This window comes from Eleutherodactylus coqui, chromosome 13 (genome assembly GCF_035609145.1).
Source record: "Eleutherodactylus coqui strain aEleCoq1 chromosome 13, aEleCoq1.hap1, whole genome shotgun sequence".
NCBI lineage: Eukaryota > Metazoa > Chordata > Amphibia > Anura > Eleutherodactylidae > Eleutherodactylus > Eleutherodactylus coqui.
Window position 1 is genome coordinate 125617732 of NC_089849.1, and position 14226 is coordinate 125631957.

Below are 14226 nucleotides of genomic sequence, written 5' to 3' on the forward strand. Positions count from 1 at the left end.
TCCCTCTATCAGGTCATTGATAATTACTGTGCAGCCCCTCTATCAGGTCGCTGATAATTACTGTGCAGCCCCTCTATCAGGTCGCTGATAATTACTGTGCAGCCCCTCTATCAGGTCGCTGATAATTACTGTGCAGTCCCTCTATCAGGTCATTGATAATTACTCTGCAGTCCCTCTATCAGGTCGCTGATAATTACTGTGCAGCCGCTCTATCAGGTCGCTGATAATTACTGTGCAGTCCCTCTATCAGGTCGCTGATAATTACTATGCAGTCCCTCTATCAGGTCATTGATAATTACTGTGCAGCCCCTCTATCAGGTCGCTGATAATTACTATGCAGCCCCTCTATCAGGTCGCTGATAATTACTGTGCAGCCCCTCTATCAGGTCGCTGATAATTACTGTGCAGTCCCTCTATCAGGTCGCTGATAATTACTGTGCAGCCGCTCTATCAGGTCATTGATAATTACTGTGCAGTCCCTCTATCAGGTCGCTGATAATTACTGTGCAGTCCCTCTATCAGGTCATTGATAATTACTGTGCAGCCCCTCTATCAGGTCGCTGATAATTACTGTGCAGTCCCTCTATCAGGTCATTGATAATTACTGTGCAGCCCCTCTATCAGGTCGCTGATAATTACTGTGCAGTCCCTCTATCAGGTCGCTGATAATTACTGTGCAGTCCCTCTATCAGGTCGCTGATAATTACTGTGCAGCCCCTCTATCAGGTCGCTGATAATTACTGTGCAGTCCCTCTATCAGGTCGTTGATAATTACTGTGCAGCCCCTCTATCAGGTCGCTGATAATTACTGTGCAGTCCCTCTATCAGGTCATTGATAATTACTGTGCAGCCCCTCTATCAGGTCGCTGATAATTACTGTGCAGTCCCTCTATCAGGTCATTGATAATTACTGTGCAGCCCCTCTATCAGGTCGCTGATAATTACTGTGCAGCCCCTCTATCAGGTCGCTGATAATTACTGTGCAGCCCCTCTATCAGGTCGCTGATAATTACTGTGCAGCCCCTCTATCAGGTCATTGATAATTACTCTGCAGTCCCTCTATCAGGTCGCTGATAATTACTGTGCAGCCCCTCTATCAGGTCATTGATAATTACTGTGCAGTCCCTCTATCAGGTCGCTGATAATTACTGTGCAGCCCCTCTATCAGGTCATTGATAATTACTGTGCAGCCCCTCTATCAGGTCGCTGATAATTACTGTGCAGCCCCTCTATCAGGTCGTTGATAATTACTGTGCAGTCCCTCTATCAGGTCGCTGATAATTACTGTGCAGTCCCTCTATCAGGTCGCTGATAATTACTGTGCAGCCCCTCTATCAGGTCATTGATAATTACTGTGCAGCCCCTCTATCAGGTCGCTGATAATTACTGTGCAGCCCCTCTATCAGGTCGTTGATAATTACTGTGCAGCCCCTCTATCAGGTCATTGATAATTACTGTGCAGCCCCTCTATCAGGTCATTGATAATTACTGTGCAGTCCCTCTATCAGGTCGCTGATAATTACTGTGCAGCCCCTCTATCAGGTCATTGATAATTACTGTGCAGTCCCTCTATCAGGTCATTGATAATTACTGTGCAGCCCCTCTATCAGGTCATTGATAATTACTGTGCAGTCCCTCTATCAGGTCGCTGATAATTACTGTGCAGCCCCTCTATCAGGTCGTTGTGGGGGGCCCACACTGGCAGCGCCCGGGAGGAGCAGGGAGGGGCGCTGTGATGCACGTCTTGGGGTTGCCTCCTGGGACCTCAGACTCAGCTAGGAGGTGGAAGGAGGATGAGAAGTCACCCATTACAAGAAGCCTTCCATGGCCATAATCAGACTGGGACACTTTGTGAGCACCACTACTGACTGGGGGCCCCATAAGGGGGGAGGGAGGCCACATAAAGGGGGGAGGGGGGGCGCAGCCCTGAGGAGCAGGGAGTTTACTAGCGGAGCACGAAGAGCAGGCGAGCTTGGCCTTAAGATCTGTGCTGGCACAATAACTGACAGAGGAGGAGTGCGCCGTGTGCTCCCCGGGTCCGACGGGGTGCAGCTTGCATACCCCCGGGCCGCGCAGAGCAGTGCATGCCCCCGGAGGCCTCAGGCCGCGCAGAGCATTGCAGCTGTAGTGCCCTCGGCGAGTACGGCACAGCCCATCCCGGCCGCGGCTCCTCCGCTCGGCGCTCCCCGTATACAGTGTAAGAAACCCCACAGTCTGTTCAGCTGCAGACCGGCTTCTCCGCTGCAGCCTCCTAGGGAACGCCAGCTCCGCCCACACGGGAGGCATGTGTCTGGTCACATGGGCGTGACGTCATCGCAGGTCCTTTAGCTCACTAGGAATCCGCCTCTACGAGGTTAGCGCCGGGCCGCGGGGTGGTGGACCCCCCTCTTAAAAGGGCGATGCAGGTGAGGAGTGCGGCTGTCCGCATGCAGCTTTAAGGTGGCGGTCGGGCGGGTAGTGACGTAACTGACCGGCTCATCACTGCGGGCTGGTAGGACTACAAGTTCCAGCAGGTTCCCCCATGGGAGTTCTTACTGAGCACCTGTGTGACCGCAGTACGGTGTGCCTCCCCCTGCTGCTTGTACCGCCCCCTTGTGGCAGAAGTCGCAAAGCTCCGCGGGGGAGGGCAGCCGGCTGGCCCCTCCCTCTTATGGGAATGTCTCCTGCGGACCGCCAGGCACATGTGGTATGTTTGGTCATAGGAGCCCACTGACCCCATGGGGCCGAGCGAGCGCCTGGGGCCGCAGCCGGGGTACGGAGCCACCACACACTGTGGCCAATACTCATGTACAGGTTACCTCCCACCCAAGTCGGGGGCCTGGCGGAGGCAGCTGGGGGGGGCCCTGGTGGAGACCCTGTACCTGTTTGCTCCACCCGCCCCTCCCCCGCGCTCCTGTAGACTCCTGAAAGGCTCACAGTGGACCAAGCGTCTCCTTGCCATCCGCTGACTGCTCCCCGTCCCCCTGCCCTCCTCACTGTCCCCCCCTGCTGCTCCCCACCGCCATTCCCCGCGGCTCCTCTTCACCCCTCCCATCGCTGCTCCTCACCCGGGTAGCACGGTCATGTGCGCTGCAGGTTCGTGACTGCTGCAGCCGGTCACCAGCCTTGGCATTGGCGCTGATTGGGCGCAGCGATGGCCGGCCTTGTCACATGTGACTACACAACCTGCGAGGAGCAGGACGACTAGCCGGAGAGGCGCTGCATTACTCTTCGTGTCGGTGTGATGCTCCTCGCGGCGCCGCAGCCTCGCCAGTCAGGAGCGCCTCACGCTGTGCAGCGATGTGTCTGTGCTCCTCTGTGTATTGTCCCACAGTGTCCGCAGCATGTGAGACTTCTGTCCTAGTGCAACATTACAAAGGTCAGTTGTAACAAAGCTGCAGGCTGGACGCCTGAGACTGTTAGCTGCAGGGGGGCGGGGGAGGGGCACTCAGGAAATTCAATAGGGAGCGACAAAAAATGTAATATCAGTAAAGCAAAACTTGATCAGCTGAGAACTATTATCGGTAACATTAAATGGGACAACATCCTCAAAAATATCAGTACAGAGGACAAATGGGAGGAGTTTAAAAACATTCTAAAGAACTTCAAGTAAAAGGAAACCAATGTGGCTCGACAAGACTGTAAGAGGGGCAATAAACGGAAAAAAGAAAGCGTTCAAACTACTAAAGCAAGAAAGCAGCGAAGAAGCGCTAAAATCATACAGGGAAAAAACACATTACATAAGGAAAAGATCATGACTGCCGAGGAGGAGGCAGAAAGACTGATCGCCAAAGAGAGCAAAAACAACCCGAAACAATTTTTCAATTATATAAACAGTAGAAGGATATGCAGGGAGAGCGCTGGCCCTTTAACAAATAATGCAGGAGAAATCATTGAAGATGATGGAGGGAAGGCAAATCTATTAAATAGTTTCTTTTCAAGTGTATTCACAAACGAAAAGGAAATGCCACATGAGATACAGGGGAATAAAATAAACCCCTCACAAAATATCTCATACCTAACGCAGGAGGAGGTGCGGAACCGGTTAAAGAAGATTAAAATCGATAAATCGCCGGGCCCAGATGGATTACACCCAAGGATACTAAGGGAACTAAGTGATGAGATAGCTAGGCCGCTATATCTAATATTTGTGGATACTATCAAGACCGGGGTTGTACCATTGGATTGGCGCATTGCCAACGTGGTTCCAATTTATAAAAAGGGGAGCAAAAGTGAGCCTGGTAACTACAGGCCAGTAAGTCTCACCTCAGTAACGGGAAAAATATTCGAGGGGTTTCTGAGAGACGCCATCGATGAGCACCTCAAGGAGAACAACGGAATAACTTCTCACCAACACGGGTTCATGAGGGGTCGATCATGTCAGACCAATCTGATCAGCTTCTACGATGAAGTAAGCTCTAGGCTGGACCGGGGAGAGTCTATTGATCTCGTATATCTGGACTTCTCTAAAGCGTTTGACACCGTGCCACATAATAGGCTGATATACAAAATGAGAAGCTCGGATTGGGTGAAAACGTGTGTATCTGGGTAAAGAACTGGCTCAGAGATAGAAAGCAGAGGGGGGGTAATAAATGGCTCATACTCTGATTGGGCCACAGTCCCTAGCGGGGGCCACAGGGTTCAGTACTAGGCCCCATTCTGTTCAATATATTTATCAACGACCTGATAGAGGGGCTGCACAGCAAAATATCAATATTTGTAGAGGATACAAAATTATACAATATAAATAATGCAACGGAGGACAATGTGCGGCTACAAACGGACCTGGATAAGCCGGGGGGGGGGGGGGGGGGGAAATGGGAAATGAAGTTCAATGTTGATAAATGTAAGGTTCTGCACATGGGCAGGAGAAACGGATGTCACCAATATACACTAAATGGGGTACTAATAGGGAAAAGACCTGGGGGTACTAGTGGACTGTAGACTAAACTGGAGCAACCAATGCCAGGCAGCTGCTGCAAAAGCTAACAGAGTCTTGGGGTGCATTAAAAGAGGTATAGAGGCGAGGGACGAGAACATTATCATCCCACTATATAAGGCACTTGTCAGGCCTCACATGGAATACTGCGCACAGTTCTGGTCACCGGAGCTCAGGAAAGATGTTACAGTGCTGGAGGGGTACAAAAAAGGGCAACTAAACTAATACATGGAATGAGAGGACTGGAATACCCAGAGAGGCACCAAAACTGGGACTATTCTGATTCCCATTAGGGAGTCGGGAAGGAATTTTTCCCCGGAATGGGCTAATTGGCTTCGGCCTCTTGGGGTTTTTGCCTTCCTCTGGATCATCAAAGATGGGGGGTTGAAACAGGCTGAACTGGATGGGCATTGTCTCCCTTCAGCCTACATCCTATGTAATATATTGCAATACATTCACATACATGTGTGCCAGTCTGCCCTGCGATGTCACCCCCAGTGCTGTCCCGAAGTCAAGGCCGTGCTGCCCGCATGTACACGCCACCACTCCAATCGGAAGATAGCCGAGCACTAGAACTCCTGCAAGCCCACCATCAGGGGGTGCTACCTGAGGATCGCTGGGGGTCCCAGTGGTTGTTCCCCACCAATCAGCGCGCCACCCCCCCCTCCCCCGATGATGGAGAATAATGTAAGCTGCGTTGAGATGGAACAATTATCCTACGTTTATGTAAGATGCCCGCTGGGGGCATAGGGATCTCTGCTCCGTTGTCTGACACCACTACAGGGGCCACTTCCACAGTAACCTGGCAGCCCGCTGAGCATGTGTGCCCACCTCAGAGGACTCGGGGGAGGCACAAGGCAGAAGCCAGGCGGCAGCCTAAACTGGGGAACACTTTGTGTCCCCTTTTCTACTAACTAATTAAAATTAACTTTCAAGTCCCTGCCATCCCTTTACCCACTCAAGGGAACTCCCAGCATGCCCTGGCAGCTACAGACCGCATTCCATAAAGAACCTTCTTAAAGGGGTTTTCTGAGACTTTTTTGTTTCCCAGGGCAGGTCACCAATAGCTGCTCGCACTGCTGTCACTGGAAGGCACAGCCAGCAGATGGCGCTGACCACAGAGCGGTGGCCCAGGTAGGTAGTGCAGGTGCAGTTCTCAGTGAGCTGAGTGATAGCTGTGCCTGCACTACCAACCAGGGTGACTGCTGCGGTCGGCGCCATCTGCTTCCTGCAGTTTCCATAGTGACAGCGGTGCTGGTTATTAGCTGATCGGCAGGGATTGGTCATCAGTAGAAAAAGTAAAGTCTCGGCCTCCCTTCAGGCCGGCGGTTACATTAATAGCTGGCGGTCTTTTAAATTGATAGTAGCGCAGTTTTACGTTTGTGTTCATCCAGATAACTGTGCAGCCATTAAGTCATCTTGTAGATGTTGGCGCTCCGCAGTGAGGCCGGCTGCACCCGCGCGTTCGCCACCAATGACCCTCCATAGCGTGAGATGCTAAAGAGATTCTTCCTGCGCACGAGCGGAAACCAATTGCGGTTTACACTTGCGGATGAAAAATCCCAGCATGCTCCATTTTCCTGCGGTTCCCACATGAAGGGCAATAGAAGCCGTCCGACCCGCGGCCCATCTGCAGTTGGTGAGCCGTGCGGAACATCCGCACTACCGAGAAGCCGGAAGAGGAGCGGTCTGTGCGGACGCCGCCTGCACACACAGGTACGCAGGATCACCGACTTGGACAGGACTGCACTCTTCTCTGCCGGACAGATCTCAGACAAGGCGCTCCAGAATTGTTTATGGGGAATACAGACGTCAGGAAGCTCCTGTTTGAGGGTGAATTGGGCCCCGGAGACCTCTGTAAGGCTGCACTGTGGGTAACTGTACCGTGCCGCACCTGTAGGTCTTCTGTAGGTAACTGATTGGGCAGCGTGTTGGTACGGCGGTCCCATTAGGCTGAGGGGACTCACATGTCCGTGTTCTTGCAGGAAGCCTCCCGGCGCGAGAAGAGGCGTCTTCTGGATGCTCAGAGGGGGAAATGCCGAGTGCGTCTTGGCTCTCACCTTGATGAATGGTGCGCCCTGAAGGACCATTTGGGCTTTTCTCTGCATTCCCAACTTGCCAAGTTCTTGCTGGACAGGTGAGTATAGAGGTCGGTCATTGCTGATATATACTTTATACTTTCACAGTTGTCCTTCGGACCTGACAGCCCTGTCTTCTTTCTTCACAGTTATAGGACTTCTAGCGGCGTTGGGACTCCAGGTAAGAGCGCTTGTGTGTTTTGTAGGACTCACCTGGCAAGGCTTTAAAATGTGAAACCAGGTGTGACGTATAGAAACGGCTTTAGGGCCCATTTAGACACAACGATTATCACTCACATCGTTTATGTGCATTTACACGGTTTTGAGCGTTCACTAAGTGTGTAAATGAAGGCTCACACTGGATGCAGAAGACAAGCGGGACCGCTATATTCTGCATACAGCTGTAGTCTTCTCTGGTATACAGCTGAGCACTCCGAGCGGGGTATGCAGAACACAGCTGGAGCACTGTTTTCTGCATACTCCTGCTGTGTTCATGCAGAGCTCAGCTGGTATACAGCTGAGCGCCCTGAGTGGGGTATGCAGGACACAGCTTGATCGCTTGTCTTCTGCATACTCCTGCTGTGTTCTCAGAGCGGGATACCAGCTGAAACAATAGTATCAGCGGTATCCTGCTGGGAACTCAGCATGCGGCACTGATAAGGTCCATTGTTCTCTTTCAGAATGCTGAAAGATGGCCACGCGTTTTGACCCAATGATTCTCGAAGACGGCTTTGAGTGAATTTTGAGCAAGAATCGTTGGGTCTAAATGGGCCTTTAAACTAGTCATTTCAGTAACGAGGTGCCATCCCACTTAATGGTTTTGTGCCGAGATGGCATCCCCTGTTCACTGTGAATGGCAGACAAGTATATAGGACTGCGCTCCAGAATTAACAACCTTTCAAGTAGAGAAGCGGCTGATGGTGTGATGGCGCTGCCCTATATACAGAGGCAGGGCACCGCACCTAGCAGCCACGTGTGCCTTTAAGAAACCCTTTATAACCCAATGGGTTAAAGCAGAACCCCCCTGTCCAATCTGGACATCCCCTCAGGAGTGCCCAGAGCAATCCCTGAAGACATACGCCCCTGTAGTCCCAAGGACCGGTGATCCAGGGTGTTCTTATATAACCATAAGGGGAAAATAATACCAGACTTCCTTCACAGGGGGAGAAGCAGGAAGCGAATCCCCACGGCCCCCTATCTAGTTATGCTGCAGGAAGCGGGCCACAAAAATAGAGAATGCTATCTTTACTACCAAGGTGACCAGCGCCGATACGGCAACGTGTTTTGGAGGTTTGTCAGAGTTAAACCTCCTTCCTCAAGTACAAACGCCTTGTCCTTAAAGATGGCATTCTATATCTTGGCGGCAGCGAGGGGTTCGTTCCCTACTACTCCATGTGAAGTAAGTCTGGTATCCTCTCCAACTGGTTATACCTCATATATAAGAACACCCCTGAGTGCCGGTCCTTTCTGTTTGCTATGTAAATGGTTGTCCTGTAATACTAGAACCCCCTGCAGCAGCGCTGACTGAGGGATAAGAACCCCGAAAAATGACCTATACGTCTTATTCATATTTTACCTTAGAATGGGTGGGGCTACAGAGGCATTGTATCTGAATATTTATGCATAAATTGACAACTGGGTGTTACAATTCTTCTAGTCAAAGGGGTGTGCCCATGCGCAGTGATACTGTGATTGGGTGATGTGAGAGTGAGCAGCGCTCTTCCTGTGGACCCGCACTCACATTCCGTGCTGGCAGCGGGCAAAATCCATGTGCAGAATTCCAACCTGCAGATCCCGCCCACAAAGGGACATTGCTCTGAAGTTCCACACAAGGATTTTGCCCGCTGACCAGACTAAACCCACGTGCGGATCTGCCATAAAAACTGTGTCATAAATGTATCGCATAGCTGCAAATTCCTTGGCGCACTCCATCATGTGACTACAGCCTCCTGTCGCCATAAGCGGGGGGTGTATTATTTGTGTATTCAGCCGCCCTCCCGATCCTGTGATGTCACCCAGTGACCCGTACGCGCACTCTACAAGCGGTCACTTTCTGGTGACCTATTCCCTGTTCGTGCCGTGTCGGGGTGTTCGCCCACACAGTTCGTGCCGTGTCGGGGTGTTCGCCCACACAGTTCGTGCCGTGTCGGGGTGTTCGCCCACACAGTTCGTGCCGTGTCGGGGTGTTCGCCCACACAGTTCGTGCCGTGTCGGGGTGTTCGCCCACACAGTTCGTGCCGTGTCGGGGTGTTCGCCCACACAGTTCGTGCCGTGTCGGGGTGTTCGCCCACACAGTTCGTGCCGTGTCGGGGTGTTCGCCCACACAGTTCGTGCCGTGTCGGGGTGTTCGCCCACACAGTTCGTGCCGTGTCGGGGTGTTCGCCCACACAGTTCGTGCCGTGTCGGGGTGTTCGCCCACACAGTTCGTGCCGTGTCGGGGTGTTCGCCCACCTGCCTTCTTTTTTGCATTACAGTCTGGAATTAGTATAGATGTTTAGCTTTGCGCCGTTTGCCTCACACAACAGGCCGACCTCTCTGAAGGTGCAAAATGTTTTTGCTGTGACACAAACAATAATAAGGTCCAGCTAAATTTAATGTACATATGTTACCCCCCCCCCCCCCCCCCCGACAGCCGGTACTTTGTGGCGTCACCTGTTGCTGCCGATGCCAGTCTCTTGGGGTCTCTATTGGCGCGATTAGATGGCACAGAACTGCCCCAACTCCTTCCAGTCGGCGGGTTGTGTTGGCGTCCGGCGGTCTGCAGGTCAGATCACCGATTCTCGGTTGGATTGAGGTCTGGGCCGTTCCAAGACGTTGAGACTTTCCCCTTAAACGTCTCCAGTGCGGCTTCAGCAGGATGTGAAGGGCCGCTGCCCTGGGAGGTGAGGCTCAGCTCTGCGGCACGGGGACTGGCTAGTCTCGAGACTTGCCCGCTGCACTGGCAATCAACATTACTCAACACACATCTATCTTCAGCTCCAGTTTGTGAGCAGTTAGACCGCAGTATGTATGCATGACATCCACAGCAACTCCATGATGTGTCGCCTCCCTAGGGCCGGGCTCACACTTTCTGCATGGAAATTCCGCCTGCTATTTTAATCCTTGGATTAAACAGCAAATTGTACGATATTAGCCCAAATCTCATCCACACGCTGCAGCCAAGCCACACTGAAACTGACATGCGGCGCAGAATTCAAAGCCGCGGTATGTCCATTGTATCGCCGTCTCCGCTGGCGGCTCTCTCCTCTATGCAGAGAGACGGCCACAGCGGAATACAGGCGACAAAGCCGCTTCAAACCCGTGCCGAACGGTGTGTGTACTGAAGCTGCATCTCCACTGCGGAAATCTGGCAGAATTTCCATGCGGTCCTGCTGTGCTCATTCCGTGAGATTTCGGTGGAGTTCCTCCCCGTGTGAACCCTCAGCCTTCGAGCACAAACTTGCAAACTGGTGCAGATTTTGGTGATTTCACCCCCTCATTGGGATCCGCATGGGATTTCTGCTGTTATAATTGATATAACTTGCTGTTTCTGTAAATGCTAAGTCCGCCTGGTGTGAACATGGCCCAAAGATCAGTCAGTAAACTGCCAAGCATCTGATCTCCCGAGCGCCTCTGTGACGATCCGCGATCGGCGAGCATCAAACGCCTCTATGCCAAACCAGCAAGAAGGGAATTACCGAGTGTCCTTCAGGAAATGCGTCTCGGTAATCTCTTATATGTCGCCCTTTAATCTTCAAGAAAACTGAATCCGTCTTAGAACAAAGTCTTGAAAATCAATCCTGTAACCGTGAGCGTCTGGAATAAGACCTCTTATAGAAATGTCTTCTCATTTGTCTTTTCATAGATCCTAAACCCGTCGCCCTGCTCTCCGTGTCCGTCCCGTCTCTGCATCGCCTGGCTTTCTTGTGTCAGCAACACGGCCGAACCTGCAATTCCTTCCCGACCATCTTGACAAAACCTTGTTCCCTGGAGGCCCCTGAGGCGGCGCGGCTCTTATGGGGTTGTAAAGAAGATCATCGGTTTTATTGGGATCCACATGATTCCAGTGCTGGCCCGGGTGGTAACTCCACAGAGGAAGATGTCCCCTGCCTCCCATTCATGCGGCAGGAGGATGTCCCTGAGATGCCGCAAGAGGGAGGGCCGGTGATGACTGCCGAGGACAAGGTAGACCTGCCGAGAGTGGAGCTAGAACCGCACGGCACAGCTCTACAAGAGGGGTTGTATGAGGAACCGTCCAGGAGTGACACAAGTCCTAATGCATCTCCAGAGCAATGTGATGATGCTGAGGACTCACAGACCACGGCTGCAAATGGTTGGCCGCTGAACACCAATGTGCCGGAAAAGCAGCAGGAAGAAGGAACTGATGAGGCTTTGTGTCGAGGACAGGAAATAATAGTTCCTTCCTCAGAGGTTGGAGGCACAGAAGATGCAAGACCTCAAATGGTTGAGATATCTGAAGATACGCAGGAGAGCATCTCCATGGACCTAGCCAAGAAGCCTAAATCGCCCAGCTTTGGTAAGGACTCGTAAACCTTGTTAAAGAGACGCTTGTCACCCCTTTTTCCAGCAGTAAGTCCATTAATTAGCCCGTAGAGCACCTACCCTCAGTAAGAGTTGGCTTTAGTAGGCACAGACAGGCTAGCCCCAGCTGCTGAAGCCCTAAGTATTATATAACTGCACCCCCCATCTAGTCCCGCGGGTGCCAGCTATCTGCATCGGTCTCTGCCTATCCATAGTGCTTGCCCTGCATCGCCTGTCCAGGAAGCCTGTAAATGGGCCACTGAAACCCTCCGGGGGCACAGTGATGGTTTGCCTCACTTGCATGGGCGAGAGCGGACATATCTATGATGCGGGGCAGATCATAGCAGACGCTTTTCAGACAGGTTAAGAGGGAATGTGGGTCAGTAAACACATTGTAGGGCCTGGTCACAGCAGGCTGTGGGGGCAGAGCGGGTGACTAATTCCCTTCAAGTTGTGTCATCAGAAAATGACTTAAAAAAACGAAATAACCTTTTGATACACTTTTTATATACGTTTTGCTGCAGTTTAGCCTAATTTTCCAGCTCATAATCCTATATTAAAAAAATAATTCTGAAATACTGCTGTTTTCACAGCGGACACCTAGGCCTTACAGTAGCCTGACTCCTCCTGTTCTGTAGAGATTGTCTTGGTAATTATCTCATCAAAGGGCGCGATTATAACAAAATGTAACATCTCGGTAATAAAGCTAGAGGCAGATAACACAGGATCACGCCAATAGGTCATAGTCACAGCTTACCTCCTCCCCCTCCTTGCACCGTGACCTCAGGATGTAGAACATGCTCAGGACACCCTACCGTAGAAGTCAATGTATCAACTGCAGCTTACTCTTCTGATTTATTCTTGTGATTTCCGCAAGAATGTATCTAAATGTTTGTTAACATGGCCGCAGTGCAGGCAAGAGCCCCCCGGAGTCCTGAGCAGGACACAGAATACAAACCTACAAATGGCAAATAAACAGATTGGAGCAATATATTTACTTAATATGTTTTTAATGGCTAAAATAAAAATGTCGGGGATACATTCCCTTCTATATTCCAATGCCGTCTTCTTCTGTTCCTCTTCTGTTCCTCTTCTGTTCCTCCTCTGTTCCTCCTCTGTTCCTCCTCTGTTCCTCCTCTGTTCCTCCTCTGTTCCTCCTCTGTTCCTCCTCTGTTCCTCTTCTGTTCCTCTTCTGTTCCTCTTCTGTTCCTCTTCTGTTCTTCTTCTGTTCCTCCTCTGTTCCTCCTCTGTTCCTCTTCTGTTCCTCTTCTGTTCCTCTTCTGTTCCTCTTCTGTTCCTCTTCTGTTCTTCTTCTGTTCCTCTTCTGTTCCTCCTCTGTTCCTCTTCTGTTCCTGTTCTGTTCTTCTTCTGTTCCTCCTCTGTTCCTCCTCTGTTCCTCCTCTGTTCCTCTTCTGTTCTTCTTCTGTTCTTCTTCTGTTCTTCTTCTGTTCCTCCTCTGTTCCTCCTCTGTTCCTCCTCTGTTCCTCTTCTGTTCCTCTTCTGTTCCTCTTCCGTTCCCCTTCCGTTCCCCTTCCGTTCCCATTCCGTTCCCCTTCCGTTCCCCTTCCGTTCCCCTTCCGTTCCCCTTCCGTTCCCCTTCCGTTCCTCTTCCGTTCCTCTTTCGTTCCTCTTTCGTTCCTCTTCCGTTCCTCTTCCGTTCTTCTTCCGTTCTTCTCCCGTTCTTCTTCTGTTCCTCCTCTGTTCCTCCTCTGTTCCTCCTCTGTTCCTCCTCTGTTCCTCCTCTGTTCCTCCTCTGTTCCTCCTCTGTTCCTCCTCTGTTCCTCCTCTGTTCCCCTTCTGTTCTCTGCAGCTCAGACAGTATAAATACTTCTTTATTTTAGTAAGGACATGGGTTTAAAACCCCCAAACGGCGTGTACATTAAGCACCTACATGTGTGAGCGGGAGCCATCAGTCAGCAGCTTTGGTTTTCTGTAGCAGAAGGTCTTTGTGAATTTTAACTTTCTTATTCTCATCTTCTGTTCTTTTCAACGTTCCTCTAGGTGAAGAATGCAAGAAGCCTGAGAAGCCGCTCTCTGAGTGCCACCAACAAGCCTTAATGAGCGAACCAAAGGCAGCGTTGTCCTTCACTTGTAGAAGGTCTCCTCGTAGTAGTAAGGGTTGTCGCATGAAAGTAGATGTGACCGTGCAAGCACCTGTTTCCAGAGTTCAGCTTCGCAGTGTAGCCAGAGCTTGCAGTGGCATGAAAGGTACAAGGCCGTCATCAGTGCTAGCCTATGTCTGAATGGAAACCATTTATAGTAAATGTTTCTTCTTGTAGGCCAAGATGTTGACGTACTTGTTGGATCAGCTCCAAATACCGATACATCCCAAACGACAAGCCTTGTACAAGAGTCCTTGGCAGGAAATAGTCCCCGACGAAAACCTCCTTCAGAGGACTTGGAAGGGTAACAGACAGGGCTGTGCAGAAATACATACCTAAAGAGGTCTTCCCACAAATGACACTTATCACCTATTCAGGTGAGCTAGATAAATGTATGATCGCTGGGGGCCCAACTGCTGGGACCTGACTAGAAGCCCTGCACCTCCTAATTGTGAACAGGTCTGCTACAGCTTCATTGACAGTCTGTGGGACAGACAATGAGAGTATAGCGCTCGGGTGGAGAGGTGATAAATGTCATTTGTGAGAAATATCTCTTTAAATGTTAAAATTTACTGTGTTTCCCCGAAAATGACATCTACCCCGATAA

At 51.1% G+C, this 14226-nt stretch overlaps 1 protein-coding gene across 1 annotated transcript in view; it reads left to right on the top strand.

Moving 5' to 3' along the window:
* Positions 1–2304: 2304 nt before the first annotated feature.
* LOC136588745 (zinc finger protein 692-like) overlaps positions 2305–14226 on the top strand; it is a 28100-nt gene continuing 16178 nt past the window's right edge. Inside the window, exons 1-6 of the mRNA XM_066588179.1 lie at positions 2305–2405; positions 6904–7055; positions 7146–7177; positions 10841–11512; positions 13519–13725; positions 13797–13923. Coding sequence (XP_066444276.1) covers positions 2400–2405; positions 6904–7055; positions 7146–7177; positions 10841–11512; positions 13519–13725; positions 13797–13923 — 1196 coding nt within the window. The 5' untranslated portion in view covers positions 2305–2399. The remainder of the gene's footprint in view (positions 2406–6903; positions 7056–7145; positions 7178–10840; positions 11513–13518; positions 13726–13796; positions 13924–14226) is intronic.